At 43.5% G+C, this 15,875-nt stretch overlaps 1 protein-coding gene across 14 annotated transcripts in view; it reads right to left on the bottom strand.

Moving 5' to 3' along the window:
- Window positions 1–609: 609 nt before the first annotated feature.
- NCOA2 (nuclear receptor coactivator 2) overlaps window positions 610–15,875 on the bottom strand; it is a 275,806-nt gene continuing 260,540 nt past the window's right edge. For all 14 annotated transcript variants that reach the window (XM_082601471.1, XM_082601461.1, XM_082601460.1 and 11 more), the window contains 7 exons: window positions 13,358–13,636; window positions 12,398–12,475; window positions 10,792–11,026; window positions 8,600–8,777; window positions 7,815–8,013; window positions 5,961–6,050; window positions 610–4,495 (listed from right to left, as the gene is read on the bottom strand). In XM_082601471.1, coding sequence (XP_082457597.1) covers window positions 4,484–4,495; window positions 5,961–6,050; window positions 7,815–8,013; window positions 8,600–8,777; window positions 10,792–11,026; window positions 12,398–12,475; window positions 13,358–13,636 — 1,071 coding nt within the window. In that variant the 3' untranslated portion in view covers window positions 610–4,483. The remainder of the gene's footprint in view (window positions 4,496–5,960; window positions 6,051–7,814; window positions 8,014–8,599; window positions 8,778–10,791; window positions 11,027–12,397; window positions 12,476–13,357; window positions 13,637–15,875) is intronic.

The following is a 15,875-nucleotide window of genomic DNA, read 5'->3' as shown; positions in this document are numbered from 1 at the left end:
GTGGGCTGAAATTTATCCTATGCAAATTTAACAAACAGCATCTATTAAGTTAATCATGTTTTCTTCTTCTTTTACTTTGCTAATATAGTTAGTAGCACAGGTTTTTCTAATCACTCATTTTGTTTCTGGTATACTTTAAAAATTGTATAGTATTGTATTTACTGTAATATTTCATGTAGTTTATGACCTGGGTTTTAAGTATTATACTTGCATTGCGTATCAACTATTAACAAACCAATCTATTAAAACCATCATGATTATTCGAATGCAAAAAGTATAACCTTAATAAGCCAGTCAGGAGTCCACATTAGTCTCGTACATGTTTTTGGAGAAGTGGGGATGAGCAGTGGTGGCATCATTTAGGGCTCACTTAGATCTGGCCTGTGTTTGCCATGGAGTTTGTCAGATAACCTTAAGCAGGACAAACCCCTCTTGGCTTCAAACTGAAAATCTAGAAAATGGGTCATTGAGATGATAAATGTTAACAGGCTGGGAACAGTGTCAACTACTGTATAAACGTTGGAAATTATTAAATTACACATCAGGTAATTTTATATTTAACTGCAATTATGAATGAAGATACAATATAAACACATGAAAATCTCCAAAGCCATGTAAAACCCGAAGGCATTAAAATTTATTAAATGATGCAATAACAACAGAATTCTTTATTTACAATAGCATTATTTAACATCAAATAAGCAAATAGCATCAGCAAAGCAATATTAACTTGCATAAATGTATTTAAAATTTCTCTGAATATATCTACCTTTTGCATAAACTGCTCACACTAGAAATACAAACATCAATGCAGGTGAACAAAGTGATGTTTGGAGTCAACTCCATTTTGAAAATAAATCACAACCTGCAACACTGTAAGCTTTCTCCTGAAGAACCATAGTTAATATATTGCTTAATTTTACCATTGTATAATCTTTTCATATACACACATCTCAGATGCAAGTTCATGAGGAACTGTACAAATAAAACCCACAAATGGCATAAGAAAAAAAAAAGACAGTTAAATGTTTGAAGAAATGTATCATCATCACCATTCGACAACATAAAGGTTAAGTGATGATCCACCTATTCAAAAAATTGTACACAGTTCACTATACAAATATAATACATCGGACAGCTATGTAGGAATATACAAGACTTAAAAACAGATCTAAGGCATTATGCTAGATTTTAGCATTTTGAGGTTCTTGCACATAGCTTTTACCTGTAGTAAGAAACTTAAAAGATTTCGTTTTAGTCTATAAAGAAACACCAGGGAGAAAATTCTAATTAAAATCGAAGCCACTACAGTAATTTTCTTTTGTGCAGAGAATGCTTTGCTCTTAGGCAGCATACTACCATACAAATACTAGAAAATTTTAAATTCACACCAACAATTAATGGCTTAAGTTGCATTTCAAAATTGATTGTGTATCTTTGGGTTCTGCAAGGGGATCTGTGCCACCCATTTCATGTGTTAAGCCCATAGGAACTCCGTTTTTAAACACATTAAAAACTGCATTATATAAACTGCAAAAACATTGCTTTCAATTGTTACAGGCCGTAAGAGATACACGTGGGAGGGGGCATTTTCATCTTCGAGTTCAACGAATTCATTGCAGGAAAACAGCTCACTTCACTTTTTCAACTTACCACATCACATGAACACGTCGATGAGTTTCACAACCAAGTTAATGTATGTATACTTTTCACATTATGTGTTTTTCACATTTAGTAATATAAGTAAAACACTGATTATTTGTTCTATTAAACGAAAACCAAGTACTCAGTCTAACAAGTTTATTGTATACAGCATGAGAAATACTGATCGTGGAGGGACTGATTTGGCTTTTGCTTCTGTCATGATCAATGTGATCAGAGGGTTCCTTCACTGACTTTTCTTCTCTTAATTAGATGTGAAATCCACGACCTGATCTGAGCCGTAAGAGAACCGATCATCTCTTTTCCTTCAAAACGGTAATGATCATGAATTATTCCAAATTACCAGTATCACAGGTTTGCAGATTTGTCTGAATTGGGACTGACAGTAGAACACAGTGGGCGGAGGAATAAACAAGAAAAGGTACACAGGTGTTTTTGGACAGTGTTCTAGTGAAAAGGGACTTAAAACTCAAAACGAACAAATCCAGTTTAAGCTCCATTTCCCTTCTGTGTGAAGTTAAAGTCATTCTAATTCACGCGTTTCTAAAGATCAACTTGGAACTGGTCACGTGACACCTTGTATGACACAAGCCTTGTGGTGCCAGTGAGGGCACGGAGTTCAGGGCCAACATCTGCCCGTGTTTTTCGGTCACAGTTGGGCGACCCAATGGTTCGGTTGAGAAAAGCAGAGCCTTTCAAGAGGGACATGTGAACTGGTGGCCCCCAAGAAGTGCTGTTCCTCGGCCACCTCCCTGTAGTGAGACCCCCTCAAGTGGAAAAGAGTAGCGAAATGCAAAATTTTCCGAAAATTTCTTTAGTATGGAGCCACACTTTCAGACTGTCTACTTACCATTCATCTTTGGGCTATACCTCTTTCTATACTTCCATAATCTGTACATATAGAGAGAGATATACATATAAATAGGGGTAGTTTGTATATTTTTCACCCTGCCACAAATAAGGAATCAAATTTCAAGGAAAAATCTCTCTGTTCCTAAAAAGCCTGGCTAATGAGATATAAAATGCTTTGCTTTTTAGACATCAAAAAGACATCATTCTGAAATTAGGTAAGAAAGTATGTGTATTAGGGGTTGGGGAGAAATTGCTCAAAAAAGGTCACCAGTTTCTTGGTATTACAGTTGTCTGAAACTGATGCCAATTAAGAAAAGATTGTTCCCCTACCAGAGTGGGCAAGAAAAACAACCAGAAAAGTGGCCTGCTTAGTAACACGTAGTCTTCCTAAGGTTCATTAAGAAAGAATATAAACATATAAAAATCAAGAATCGGTTTCTATAGCGGCTGTGTATCCTATAGATTAGATAAATGACTTATGAGCAGAATCACAAGGTTTAGAAAATAAAAAGTCTTTAAGTCTACAAATTAGGTCTAATCGAGGCCGTGACAGCCTTTACAAAACACCTTTAGGAGACATTGCTATGAAGAGATCTAATTTTAATACTGAAGTACCTCATTTTGGAGTCAATCCCACAATATGTATACCTCACAAAAATTATACAATTAAAACACTTAAGTTCTCAACTTAAATTATTGCTTGTTTACATATAAATTGGATTTTATGTACCTTACAAAACGTCGGCTTAGTCAGCACTGCTAAAAAACAAAATAAAAAACACATGGTGGAGGTGAAATCTGTCGTGATGTCTGCTGTCAATTGTAAGCACACTATTGTTTTCTCCTGTTTGGTGGACCGGTGTTGCCGGGGGAGAGAATGAATATGCTTTCAAAGCATGTGTCCAAAGCCTGACAGGTGTCAAGTCCTAACTTGGCTCCTCTCCTTGCCAGTAAATGCCTTTTCCTGAAAGTTAAGAGTCAGCAGTTGGTAAGTGGCTGGCAAAACACTTAAGGAAATAATAAAGGGCTTACCTGGTTTCTGTTGCTTTTATTTAAAAAAAAAAAACCAAACATGAGAGTGGGGAGAACTGGGGAAGGCGGAGGGGAAGGGACGAGGCGGGGCCCGATTCAAGAGGAGGTGCGGATTCAGGCCGTCTGATCAATCTAAGTGAATCTGGAAATGAAAACTATTTCTTCTTGAGTCATGATTTGGGTGAACTAGTTTGGTTTGAATCAGAAAAAAAAAGAGGAAAAAGAAGTACTTGTTACTGTTAACAGCCCTCCCACAGGCTCCTTTTCATCCATTCAGTAACTGGAAACGCTTTCCAACATGGTCTTGAGAGCTTTCTACAAAGATACAACTACGATTTCTTGGTCTTCACTTCTTGGGTGTCTCTGTACATAGGGCGCGGTCCATGGTGTCTCCCCTGCTTTTATCCCAAATGAAGGCTTAACTTAAAACATCTGTAGTTTGATTTTTTTTTTTTTAATTCTTTTCTTCCCCCCAGAAGAAATCTTACTCTTTTGGACTGGACTGGTTAGCCAGGGAAAACAAAGCAAGAAACCAGTGTCTGGAACCAGACAGGAACAGAACAAGAGCATGGGTGTTTTCCTTAAATACATACATTTAGATACATTCAATCTGACACGGGTATGAAGTCTGCCTGTCAACATTTACTTTGCAGGAGAGATCTAAGTTGCACTAAGGTGAATGCAGTGAACAGACTGACAACTGTCCGGACGCGAGCTGCAGACCGTCTGTCAACACAAGAGGCAGCTCCTCCTGCAGCAGCCGAGGGGACTCCACCGGGGGAGCGGGGCCCAGGCCCGTCTGCCCATCTTGCTCTGGCGGGACTGGATGGCAGGTCGGTTGGGTAGAAACAAATAGACGCAGCTCTCCAGACTGGTAAGCATCTTGAGCAAGTGAGCCCAGTCAGCTGAAGAAAGAAGCAACCAGCTCCCTTCAGTGTCAGCAGTATTTCTGTAGGAAAACAGAGAGTGGTGTAATAGCGTGGGATTTTTGGTAAGATCATCAGAAGGCCCATCACAAAAACATCAGACCACTTGGCCGGTTTAAATAATGCCAATCACAAAGGCTGCATCCGGATGAGTTACGCTTGATTTTGATGCAGATGGCACTGATCCTAACTGAACACAGAGAGTGGTTCCCACAGCTGGCAGATCCTGCACGCTACTCCGAAGGGCACAGACTGCAACGGATTTCCCATCCCTCCTTCTCAGTGACCGCTGCTCTCTTACCAGTGACGCCCGCCTCCGCAACAGAGATCATTGCGGTACCTGTGAGATACCCAGCTGCCGGACTGCCTGCTCTTTGTGTCCAATCCAGAAGGGGTCACTATTTTCTTCATCTCTCCTCAAATCATCCAGTACAAACCCACTTCCTATAAAACGTTCCTTCTTTTTTTTTTTTTTTTTTTTTTTTTTTCCCGGTACGCGGGCCTCTCACTGCCGTGGCCTCTCCTGTTGCGGAGCACAGGCTCCAGACGCGCAGGCTCAGCGGCCATGGCTCACGGGCCCAGCCGCTCCACGGCATGTGGGATCTTCCCGGACCGGGGCACGAACCCGTGTGCCCTGCATCGGCAGGCGGACTCTCAACCACTGCGCCACCAGGAAAGCCCCTATGCTTTTACCTTTTGAACTTGAATGCTAATAATACTATCAAAATGATCCAAGATCCACTGTTGTATAGGAAATTCCACATCATCCCTACCTTTTTCTCCACTGAGAGAGGACTTCCGCTTTAGAAGAGAATTACCTGCTGCTCAGGACTGTATCTAGCCCACCTTCAGAGGGCCCCGTTCACCTGTGCCAGGTGGCTCAGAGCCCTCCCGGTCCCTCTGGCATACCTGCTGCCAGGCTCCCAAGTCAGGTGGCTTCTAAGCACTGACTGTTCTACTGTTTCAAGACTTGGCTGAACACGGTAATATCACTCTTCTTCGAATAAGTGTTTAAGGCAATAAGCAAATGGTGGCCTAACTAAAATGAAATATAGAAAAACACTTAGAGTAAACTTAGACTTAATTAAGGGAGAGAGCGCAACTATAAGTTAGTTCCTCTCCATCCTTCTGAAAAGGCAGACATTATGATTCAGAAAAAGCAAAACTGAATCAGTTTGCCCTCACACGACTAATTCCTTGCTACTTGATTTTCTGCTTGGCTATAATAATTTCACTCCGGGGCAGAATTAGTGTTCTTAATTCACACTCCACCGTCAGCTCAGCCGAAATGAGCTTAGAGAAAAAATTATTCACACAAAAACCACTGTATGTCCGATAAAATTAGAAGACATTTTAAAAAAAATCACAAGTATTACACAACTCTCTTCAATCTCCTGGCGGACACCATATCCATGCCCATTTTAGTCTACAGAACATCACATTCGCTTTACTACCGCATTCATGGCTTACTTCTCTGCTGTCTCTTACCCGTGGTGCATCTCCCTCCTGCTTAATTATATCCATTCCAGGCAGCTGGCTTGGGAAAAGGCTGCCTCCTCTGAGAGCAGGATCATTAACCTGAGGGCGGCAGGACAGCACAGGGGCTTTATTCAGTGAGACATCCAGAAGCGTATGGGAAATAACCACCCACCTACCTGCTTCTTTGTTTCTTGGAGTAGAATTATGGGGAGAAAGGACTACATAAAAACGGCCACTTCCCTTATCTATTCTTCCATGCATACGTTCTGGGGGGAGTGTGAAGGAACATGAAAATAAATCCTTATAATACACTCGCTGCCTTCACAATTAAATATTTTTTTTTGTATTCTGTAGAGAAATTCAACAGCGATGGCTATATTAGAAACATTCTTATGCCTTAACGTGTTCACTTTTTTGAGTGCAAATTAGATCAATGATTCCTGATGTCTGTTACTTTAGGCAAGTTATTGATTAGCAAGAGCAGGTGTGAATACCCCAAACGGGGCAGGATCTTGTGAATCTTTTCTTAGTGAACTATTCTTGGCATCTGTACATTTCTTTTACAAATTACACTTTCCCTAGAAAGCAAGGCAGGAACTGCTGGTGGTCCACTCCGGTAGAAAATTCAGCATCCACACTATATTTTCTCCATTGAAAAGATGAAAGTCTATTTTTCTTTATTTTGTGTTTAATTTATACACATAAGCATTTAGGCACCAGAGAAGTACAATCAATTCAACCAGAGAAGTGCAAATTATTATTTCACGCATGCATAAAGCCTTCTTACGTTGCAAAGTGCTTATATTTTCTCATGCATCACTTTGCATTTTTATTAATCTTCTTTTTACAGAATAAAACACTGAGGATTGTAAAATTTAGTAAATTTCCACACAAATTGTCCTTTACCAACATCAGGATTCAGTAGACCTAATTAAACTTTCAATCTTTCACCAGTCTCACAGTCATGATCTAATGGAAATTTATGGTGCTGTCAATGACACTTGATTAATTTGTTTAAACTTTCCATGCCTCTATTTCTCCAAATTTGAAACAAGATTCAGGGTCCTTGCCCCATTAACACTTTGCCTGAACTACTGAGGTGGTAGAATGCCCAGCAATTTGTACCCTTTAAAAATAAGGTCTTTAATACAGTTTAAAAATTATTAACCAATATCTTTACCCATCATAGATTTCTGAATCCCAGGCTGGCTACCTATGTATAAAGTGCTTTGAGTCTCTTTGCCAGCAAGTGAAGCTGGCAAGTAATTAGGGATGGCAGAATCATTTCAGTATTATTCAACGCAAAACAGAATTATTAAAAAAAAAATACAGACCAAAAAAAAAAAAAAACCATGGTATCCACATCCCAGAGATGACGAAGAGTAGTTTTTGGATACTCTGTGTCAGTCTCCCTGCACATGTGAACTATCATTTAAAGCTAACTGGATGGCAGGTAGTTTGGCCTTTGCTTTTCATCTGTTTTTATGTTTAGGAAAAAAATCGGTTCTTAAAAATCCAAAAATAAAACTATTTAAAAAAACACCTTTCACCACTCCATTTTTCGAGATTCATTTTAGATAGCGCCAAATCCCTCAAATAAGAGAAAAATTCAGAAGACAAGAAAGATAAGAAATATTTTAAAAGATCTTTGAGCAGTCAGGGATCCTTTCATGTTTATTTCGTCATTATCAAGTATTTCTGTTCATCACACCAACACAAGTGACGGTAAGGTGAAAAAAACACTCAAAATCAATGTGGGAGTTGATGGCAGATGTTAAGCACATGGAAAGACACACTTAATGCAAAAAGAGACAAGAAGTTACAATCAGAAGCCCGCGGGGGGCTTCTCCTTGGGGTGCTCACCTGCTCGGGACCCATGGAGGACAGCCCTGACGTAGGCACGGAGGTCACTGAGGTCATGCTGATCTGTCCGGTCATCTGGTTCATGTTGCTCATCCCACCTGTGTTGGTCGCCATGGATACATTGATGTTCATATTGTTATTGTACATGCTGGTGTTTGCTTGCTGTCCGAAGTGTGGAGGGGACTGCTGCGAAAACATGCTAGAAACACAGTGAAAGATGAAAATGTTAGAGCCCTCGGGCAAACAGGCAGGCAGTTTTGAGCACTGGTTTCTCAGGCATTTCCTTCAGAATGAATACATCTAGGCTGAGACAATCTGGGTGGGACACCAGGAGGTGGTGAGGTCAGAAACAGCGGGGGAAGAAGCCCTTGGCGAAGCTGCAGGGGCCACGGTTCTCTGTCCTTTTCCCCACATTACCGTGAAGGTCTGGAAGGGCACGTCCCACTGTCATGTCTGTACCAGACAAGGCTTCTGTTTGCTTTTATTACCTGTACCGATAGAGGGTGGCTTCTAGGCCACTGCCTCCCACAGCGGTTTTGATCTTCCACTGGTGGCGGTGCTGCCTTCTCAGGGGAGCTCCTTTTTACTCCCAAGGAAAAAAACATTAAGCTAAGGTTTGGTAAATTCTGGTAACTTCTGCCCTAGGAAAAGTAGACTGGCTTACTTAGCAGTTTACTTGGTACTGCTTGCCTGAGCAAAGAAGAAAAATCCAGAAGAGAGACAGGTGGGCTATGGAAAGATTCCCTGGTGTCTTTCTATCAGAAGGACACAGACACGCGGCATACCTGTTTGCGCCCATGCTCCCCTGCGCCCACCCGTTCATGTCCGAGGAGGCCTGGTAGGCTGGGTTCGCCTGGGACTGCTGCAGCATGGGGCTCTGCGTGTGTGCCAGCCGGGGCGACATCAGAGGGCTTTGGGGCGCAGTGGCCCCAGCAAAGCCTGGATCAGGCTGCTGACTTATTCCTTAAAAAACAAAACAGAAATCCAAAGGAGATTGAGACGGGGGACAGAAAACATTCAAATCAAATACACAAAGAAAATTACTATCAAATACCTGATCATGTGCTGGTAAATTATATACATTTAAAAAAGATTCCAAGATGGAATAAAATGCATGAAGAAAAACTCTCCATACCTTGGTTCTCTATAGTAATTAGAGGGGTGCCTAGGAACGATATTAACCATCACGGCTAGAGGTAGAGAGAGATACTATTCTTTCCCCATATCCCTTGCAAATCAAGAATGAGTCAAATGTGTATATTTCTCTTTGACTGGAAACAGTCTTTCAATGTTTATGTATCACTACAACTGGATTAAGGTTTAGTTATATATAAAAAGCCAACACACTTGAATAATTTTTTATTAAATTAACCCAAGTTATTCTATGATGAGATAGATGCGTTTTTAAAAATAAGTGACTGTGGGAATTCCGTGGTGGTCCAGTGGTTAGGACTCTGCACTTTCACTGCCGAGGGCCTTGGTTCGATCCCTGGTTGGGGAACTGGGATCTCACAAGCTGTGCGACATGGCCAAAAAAAAAAAAAAAATTTAGAAAGTAACTGCATTCATGATTAGCTTGTTGTGTATTTATAAAGGGCTCTACCATGCTTTTGCGCTATATAAGATTAGCAAGAATAAGAAAAACAAATTCCATGTAAGCTTCTTGTTCAGTGCAAAGGCAAATGGTGTTTACACTAAAAGGAGAGAAAGAACTTTTAGCAGTCTTTCCTAAATGATCAAAAAGGAAAGAGAGGAAGAGTTGGGAAACAAAGGAGGCGGCTTCTTAGACAATTTCAGGGATGACATTGAGGTAAGCCCATTTTTGCCTAGAAGATGTGTTAAACATGCATATTTAATTAATGCTTTAATGAGCTATAGAAGAAAAGCTTAAGATCACACAGGAAAAAGCTGCACATTATCTTTCTGTTTCTTTAAAGAAATAGGAGACGTGAGGCTAAGTACCACAAAGACTTGGTAGTTGTTTCTAGAGAACTCTGGCAGAAGATGGGGAAAGTCATTGTGAATATTAACCTTGATGTAAGCCCTTACTTTTATCAATAATTCAACTATTGGGCTTCCCTGGTGGCGCAGTGGTTGAGAGTCTGCCTGCCGATGCAGGGGACACGGGTTCGTGCCCCGGTCCGGGAAGATCCCACATGCCGTGGAGTGGCTGGGCCCTGAGCCATGGCCGCTGAGCCTGCACGTCCGGAGCCTGTGCTCCGCAACGGGAGAGGCCACAACAGTGAGAGGCCCACGTACCACAAAAAAAAAAAAAAAAAAAAAAAAAATAATAATAATAATAATTCAACTATTAATCGAATATGACATGCACACAAATATTAATGTTTATGACATTGCACGCTTGTCTCTTAAGACTGACATTAAACAACAAATCAATACGAAGAAAATTAAGAGGTCGTCTGCTGTGGTTTCTGTGCAGCGCCCCTCAAGAATGATCAATTCGTTAAAGATCTGGTATAATATTGAGAGCTTTTATTTTTCAAAAGCTGTAGAAAGTCTGTAAAATACTTACAGTGATATATGTCTTTCAACATTTTCTATCTATCGTTTTTAGACTCAGAGGTTTTCAAGTATAAGCATATGCACATGCACCTGTGTTTACAGACACTGACATAAGTGCAGACATTCACACGCACTCACACGCATGACTGGCAGAGGCACGCTACGCATGCACACCTACTCCGGTCATTCTTAAAGAAAGACCTGCACTCAGAGCAAAGGTGGCACCTGAGCTGAGAGACTGGAAGGTACCCTGCTGGACCTGGGGACTCCTGACGGGCCCCAGTGGTCCTCCCGACGGGCCCCAGTGGTCCCCCCAGGTTTCCTAGCACCCCCCGGTTAGCCAGGTTCCTCTGGGAGCCATGCAAAGAGCTGCGAGAGAGGAGCTGTGACCCAGGACTGGGGGACACCAGGGAGAAAGGACCGGTGAAAGGCGGCGGCGGCGTAAGTCCCATACCGTAGCTCGGAGGGAAGGGAAACTGCTGTGCATTTGCCTGGGGGACCCGGGGGCTGCTCAGAGTTGCCGGCACACCACTAGGAGCCACCACGCTGGGCGTCATGGTCAGCCCCTGTCCTCTCATCATCAGAGCTCGCTGCTGAACTTGCTGTTGCTGATGCATTTGTCTCTGTCGAAGATGCTGGTTCAGGATTTCCCTCTGTCTCTGGGCCAGCATCTGTGCGTTAATAGGTGCCTGGAACGGGGGGCAAAACGCGGAGGAAGACATTGGGGGTGGAGACAGATCGAAGAACAACCCGTATGTTAGAAACAGGATAACAAAGGGTACTGTCTTGTGTGGAATTATTTGGCAAACAGAAGAGAACAGTTCAGAGCTGACCAACTGGTGGTTGAGAATGTGAGCTTCTGAATTCTGTAGAGATGATGATTCTGAAACCTTGCAATGACTGACATGCGTTAAGTTTGATGTCAGTATCAAGAAACTTGAGACTCACTGTGAGAGGGCCCAGGTGACGAGGGGAGCCCACGGTAACCCCGGTCCTATCTGTGAGAGGACTCTGTGCAGAAACCTTGAGGACGGCAGTTCAGAGTCTCATTAAGGGACATTCAAGTCTAAAGGAAAACCAAGTCACTGTGCCAAAAGGTGGCTTTGAAGCACTTCAGAAAAGGCTGAACAGAGGCAGGCGCGTAGGGAGGCCAGGACAGGACGGGAGGGGCACCCGTGCTTGCTGTCAGTAAGTGGTACCAGGCTGGTTATGGGTCCTGGCAGTATACAGTCGACCTGATTATTCATGGATTCTGCACTGGTGAGCTTGTCTACCTGCTGACATTTATTGGTCACCCCAGAACCAATACTCACGGCACTGTCGCGATTTATGGACACGTGCAGAGCAGCAAAAAACGTGAGAAGACCAACGTGCCCATTCCCACCTGAGGCTGAAACCAGGCGGCACTGCTTCTTGTTTCAGCTCTCGTACTGCGCACAAGTGTCCTTTTTGTGGACTATTTAGTTCCACGTTTTTCACATTGTCGTGCTTTTTGTTGGTGACTCTGCTGTTTAAAATGACTCCTGAGAAGTGCTGAAGTGCTGCCTAGTGTCCTAAATAAGCACAGGGGGCTGCGACGTGCCTTGTGGGGAAAATCTGGGAGTTCGATGAGCTTCATGCAGGCATGAGTTACAGTGCTCTTGGCTGTGAGTTCAATGTTAATGAATCAACAGTATATATTAAACAAGGTGTCTTCAAACAGAAACACACATTGATTCATGAAAATGTGACCAAGAGGCTCAAAGGAAACGAACCCTTTATTTCTCCTAGGTGCAACGGTTCAATATTCGCTAATTCAGTGTTTGCAGTAACTTTACTGAACACAGCCAGTGTGAATAACGATAATTGACTGTGCCTGGCAATAAACATGGCAGTGATGAGGAGGGAACCACAAAAGCGACACAGACCAGACAAGATAAGCGAACGACATGACATCCACTGTGTGGGTCTGGGTCTATGTGTGGCCTTCTGAGTTACTTTACGTGGGACGTCAAGGGGGAAGAAATGACAAGAGAAGTTAAGTGGATCCAGTAAAAGCTGACGGCTGGTCTGCCCCTTACCTGTGTGGGTACTCCAGGCCTCAGAGTCAGGTTCACGTTTGAAACGTTGCTGATTTGATTCATGAGTGGCTGGCGATTCTAAACGCATACACATGGCAATCAATGTATTTTTCATCAGAATATATTCTATTTCAAATCACTTCCTCAAGAAATTGCCCCTCTCCCCACCAACCCAACATCTGCTTGCTGCTGGGCATTGAAACCACGTGGTCTGTACCTGGATCCCCTTGTAAAGCTAGTTATCATTGAGGTTTCCCATTGCTTATAGCTGAGAAGTTATTCTGGACAGTCTGGAAAACACAGTGTTTCCAAGGGGGCAAGGGAGTAGAATGATCAGAAAAGGAGGCCAAGAGGAAGATTAGGAAAAAAGCAGAGGGAAAAAAAGGAGAGGCGATTTAAAAGCCCACAACACGATTATTTACTACATGAGAGAAATCTGTCCAGGCTTGTTTCAGTGAGAACATGCTTTCTGGAGCTAAAATAGGTATTCCATAAGGCGGCACCCTCTGCCACCACTCCACTAAGAGTGATGATTCTGGCCACAAGATAGGACGAATGGCAGGAGCTACGGTTGTCCTGGGAGCTCCCTTTGGGCCAGAAACTGTGCCGGGCCCCACAGACACACACATACTGCCCGAGACTGTACAGCGACCCCATTGTACAGATGTAAACACTGAGGCTCACAGAGCTCAAGGTCAGCCCCTCAGTAAATAATAGAGCTAGGAAACCAAAGAGCTGCTCTACGCTGGAGTGGAGTTAGTGGAGGAGAGAGGAAGAAGGGAAGGAGGTGCAGCAGAAGGGAGTCTGGACGTCGTACGGTAACGTGGCAACGCTTTCACCCTCTTGGAAAGGACAGAAGGAGCTTTTAGGGCCTCTAAAAGGACCCCCGGGCTCACGTCCACCTTCCCTGTGCCCCGCCTCCGCACCGCCCCGATGTTCCAGGCGTGGCCAAGAACACACCTGCTGTGCTTGGAGGCGATGCTGCAGCTGAAGCCTCAGCTGGTTGGGCTGGGTCTGTGCCAGGCCCGTGGGCCTGAGGCCGGGTCTGGGCTGCACACGGAGCGTGGCGTAGCTTGGCCGCTGCCCCATGGTGTGGAAGCTTGGATCCTGCATGGCAGTGTAGCTGCCTTGGGCCATTTGTGCCTGAGATGCGTACGGCTGTGGGAACACGGGGGCCTTCGGCTCCAGCAGGATGTTGGAATCCTGACTCGGGAACTGCTCTGGATCCACCGCTTGGCTCTGAAGAGAAAGCCCCCGGATAACAAACAAATCAATAAAACCACTGAAAACTGCAGAGCGAACAGAAGGCTGTTTCCTCTCGCTGCCCTGTAGTTGAGGCTTCTGCTATTGTACTTACTACACAAAGGGACTTCTACCTCGACTCCACTTGTCTTCCTAGAAAATGCCTCTGTTCCAGAGATCCAGTTACTTGAGGTAAGAAGCAGGGGTCAGGCTTGACTCCCCGCAGCGCTTCTTCCGAGGGAAGGGAGACAGGGGCTGTGACTACGGAATGCCTCCTACTCCTGCTGCCAGTTGGAAGAATGCGAACGTCCCCTAGACGCCTCAAGGGGCTTGTTTTTTTTTTTTGCCGGCTTGCGGGATCTTAGTTCCCAAAACAGGGGTTAAACCCGGGTCCTGGCAGGAAAGTGCAGAGTCCTAACCACTGTGCCACCAGGGAACTCCCTTGTGTTAAGTGTTCTGATTTCATTAGTCACACCTGTATTAATCACTTTAACTAGACAGCTGCCTTGGTACCTGGCTGGGATCAGCAGTGCTGGGGTGCCCACCACTATTCGCATTTTGCAGATAACAAAACTGAGACTTGCAGACGTGCAGCAAATTGCAAGAAGCCTGTCTGGCTAGTGAGGAGCGGGTTCCAGTAGAGTCTGTGATGCAGGACCTGAGCCGCTCACCAGTGTGAAGCACCACCTGTATCTGACTGTTTTCTGTGGTCGTCAGGATCCCCTACACGTCCCACATTCTGCCACCATCTTATTTCCTACTAGCCGTATTTAACATGTTTGTTGTCCTCGACTTCTTAGGGCTGCCCTATCTGGGTCAGAAGGAGGGGCTGCAGAAAGTCCAGAACTTCTCCGAGGGGCGCACCCCCGATGTAGGTGGCCCTACATGACTCTGTGTAGAGCAGGAAGGTGCCCCTGGTTCATTCTCCTCTTCCTTCTGCTACAAACCTCCCAACAGACAGGAGGGAAGGATGCAACAGCAAAATCATCTCTCAGGTTTGCTTTAGCCTAGTAACAGCCTAAGCTTTCCTCAAGCCAGTCTACCCATGTGAGAGCAGGGCTTGGGGCCACCCTGAATCCTGGGCTTAGGTCACATGGACCCGTGAGAACTGGGTCCACTGCCCTGTCCGTAGTAGTTTTAAAAATGTGGATGGAGCCCGCTTGGGGGAAACCATTCACTGTTGAATTACTGCTCTAACTACATCCACAAAACTATTTCAGATCTTTAAATATTTGCCCATCTTCAACAGAGAGAAAGTTTAATATCCATTTTTAAAGAAAACACACAACTCTGATGAGTACAAATAAAGTCCACGTGTATTCTACAGTTCCCGACTCCACCTAATCATTATTTCTATAATTCAGTTTAATATGATATAAGGATGAGGGATTTGATGAGACAAAACAGAAATAACACAAATAAATGAGAAGAAAAAAAAAAGAGACTGAAGATATTCATGAAATGATACCACTTTTGATAAAAACAATGCTCCGAGTCACTCAGCAACCCCAAGAATCACATCTTTAAATGTCACTTAGACAACTCAGGGATAACAATACTGAATGCTAAATTCTCACCAGCACTAAAGGCAAAGCAAACCAGCCACACAGGAAATACTTCAACTCCATTTTCCTTTCTTATTTCAGGTTATATCACGTAACCTCAAGTCACTTCTTTCCATTCTGCTGTTCTCAGTATGAACTATCAAGTCTCAACTCCCACCTATGTCTGCTGAACGTGGGGATTATGACAGGGCTGTTTTGAATACTTCAGAGAGGTCTCCAATGGCTCTGTATCTCCCTTTCCACAGACCCTCACGATACACCCTACGTCCAAGAAGCAGAGTGAACCCTGGAAGGTGTTTCTTAGCAATAAGAAATAAAGACGATTCACGCTGAGAAAAGAGGAAGACAGCAGTGAGACTCATCGTTTTATCCAGGTGACTCTATAGGAAACCAGGATGCCTGCTTCACACAAACTGGGCTGCGTAGCCTTGATTCAGAAAAGTCCTAAGTTATTTCATGAGACTATGTTAGGTTATTTATTATATTGTTGCTATAAAGTACTCTTGATGTAGTTCATGACTTTATGTCACCAACTAATCACCAGGAGGGGAAGCCCACTAAGATTGGCTAACGTCTTTACATTCCCATCGATATTAAATAGCCCCCATTTGACTGTGGCTAAATCCACACAGAGGGCAAAATGATGAATGAACTGCAGCTACCTTTAAAAT

Source organism: Mesoplodon mirus, assembly GCF_964341445.2.
Source record: "Mesoplodon mirus genome assembly, chromosome: 16".
NCBI classification, from domain to species: domain Eukaryota; kingdom Metazoa; phylum Chordata; class Mammalia; order Artiodactyla; family Ziphiidae; genus Mesoplodon; species Mesoplodon mirus.
This window is presented reverse-complemented; position numbering and strand designations above follow the sequence as displayed.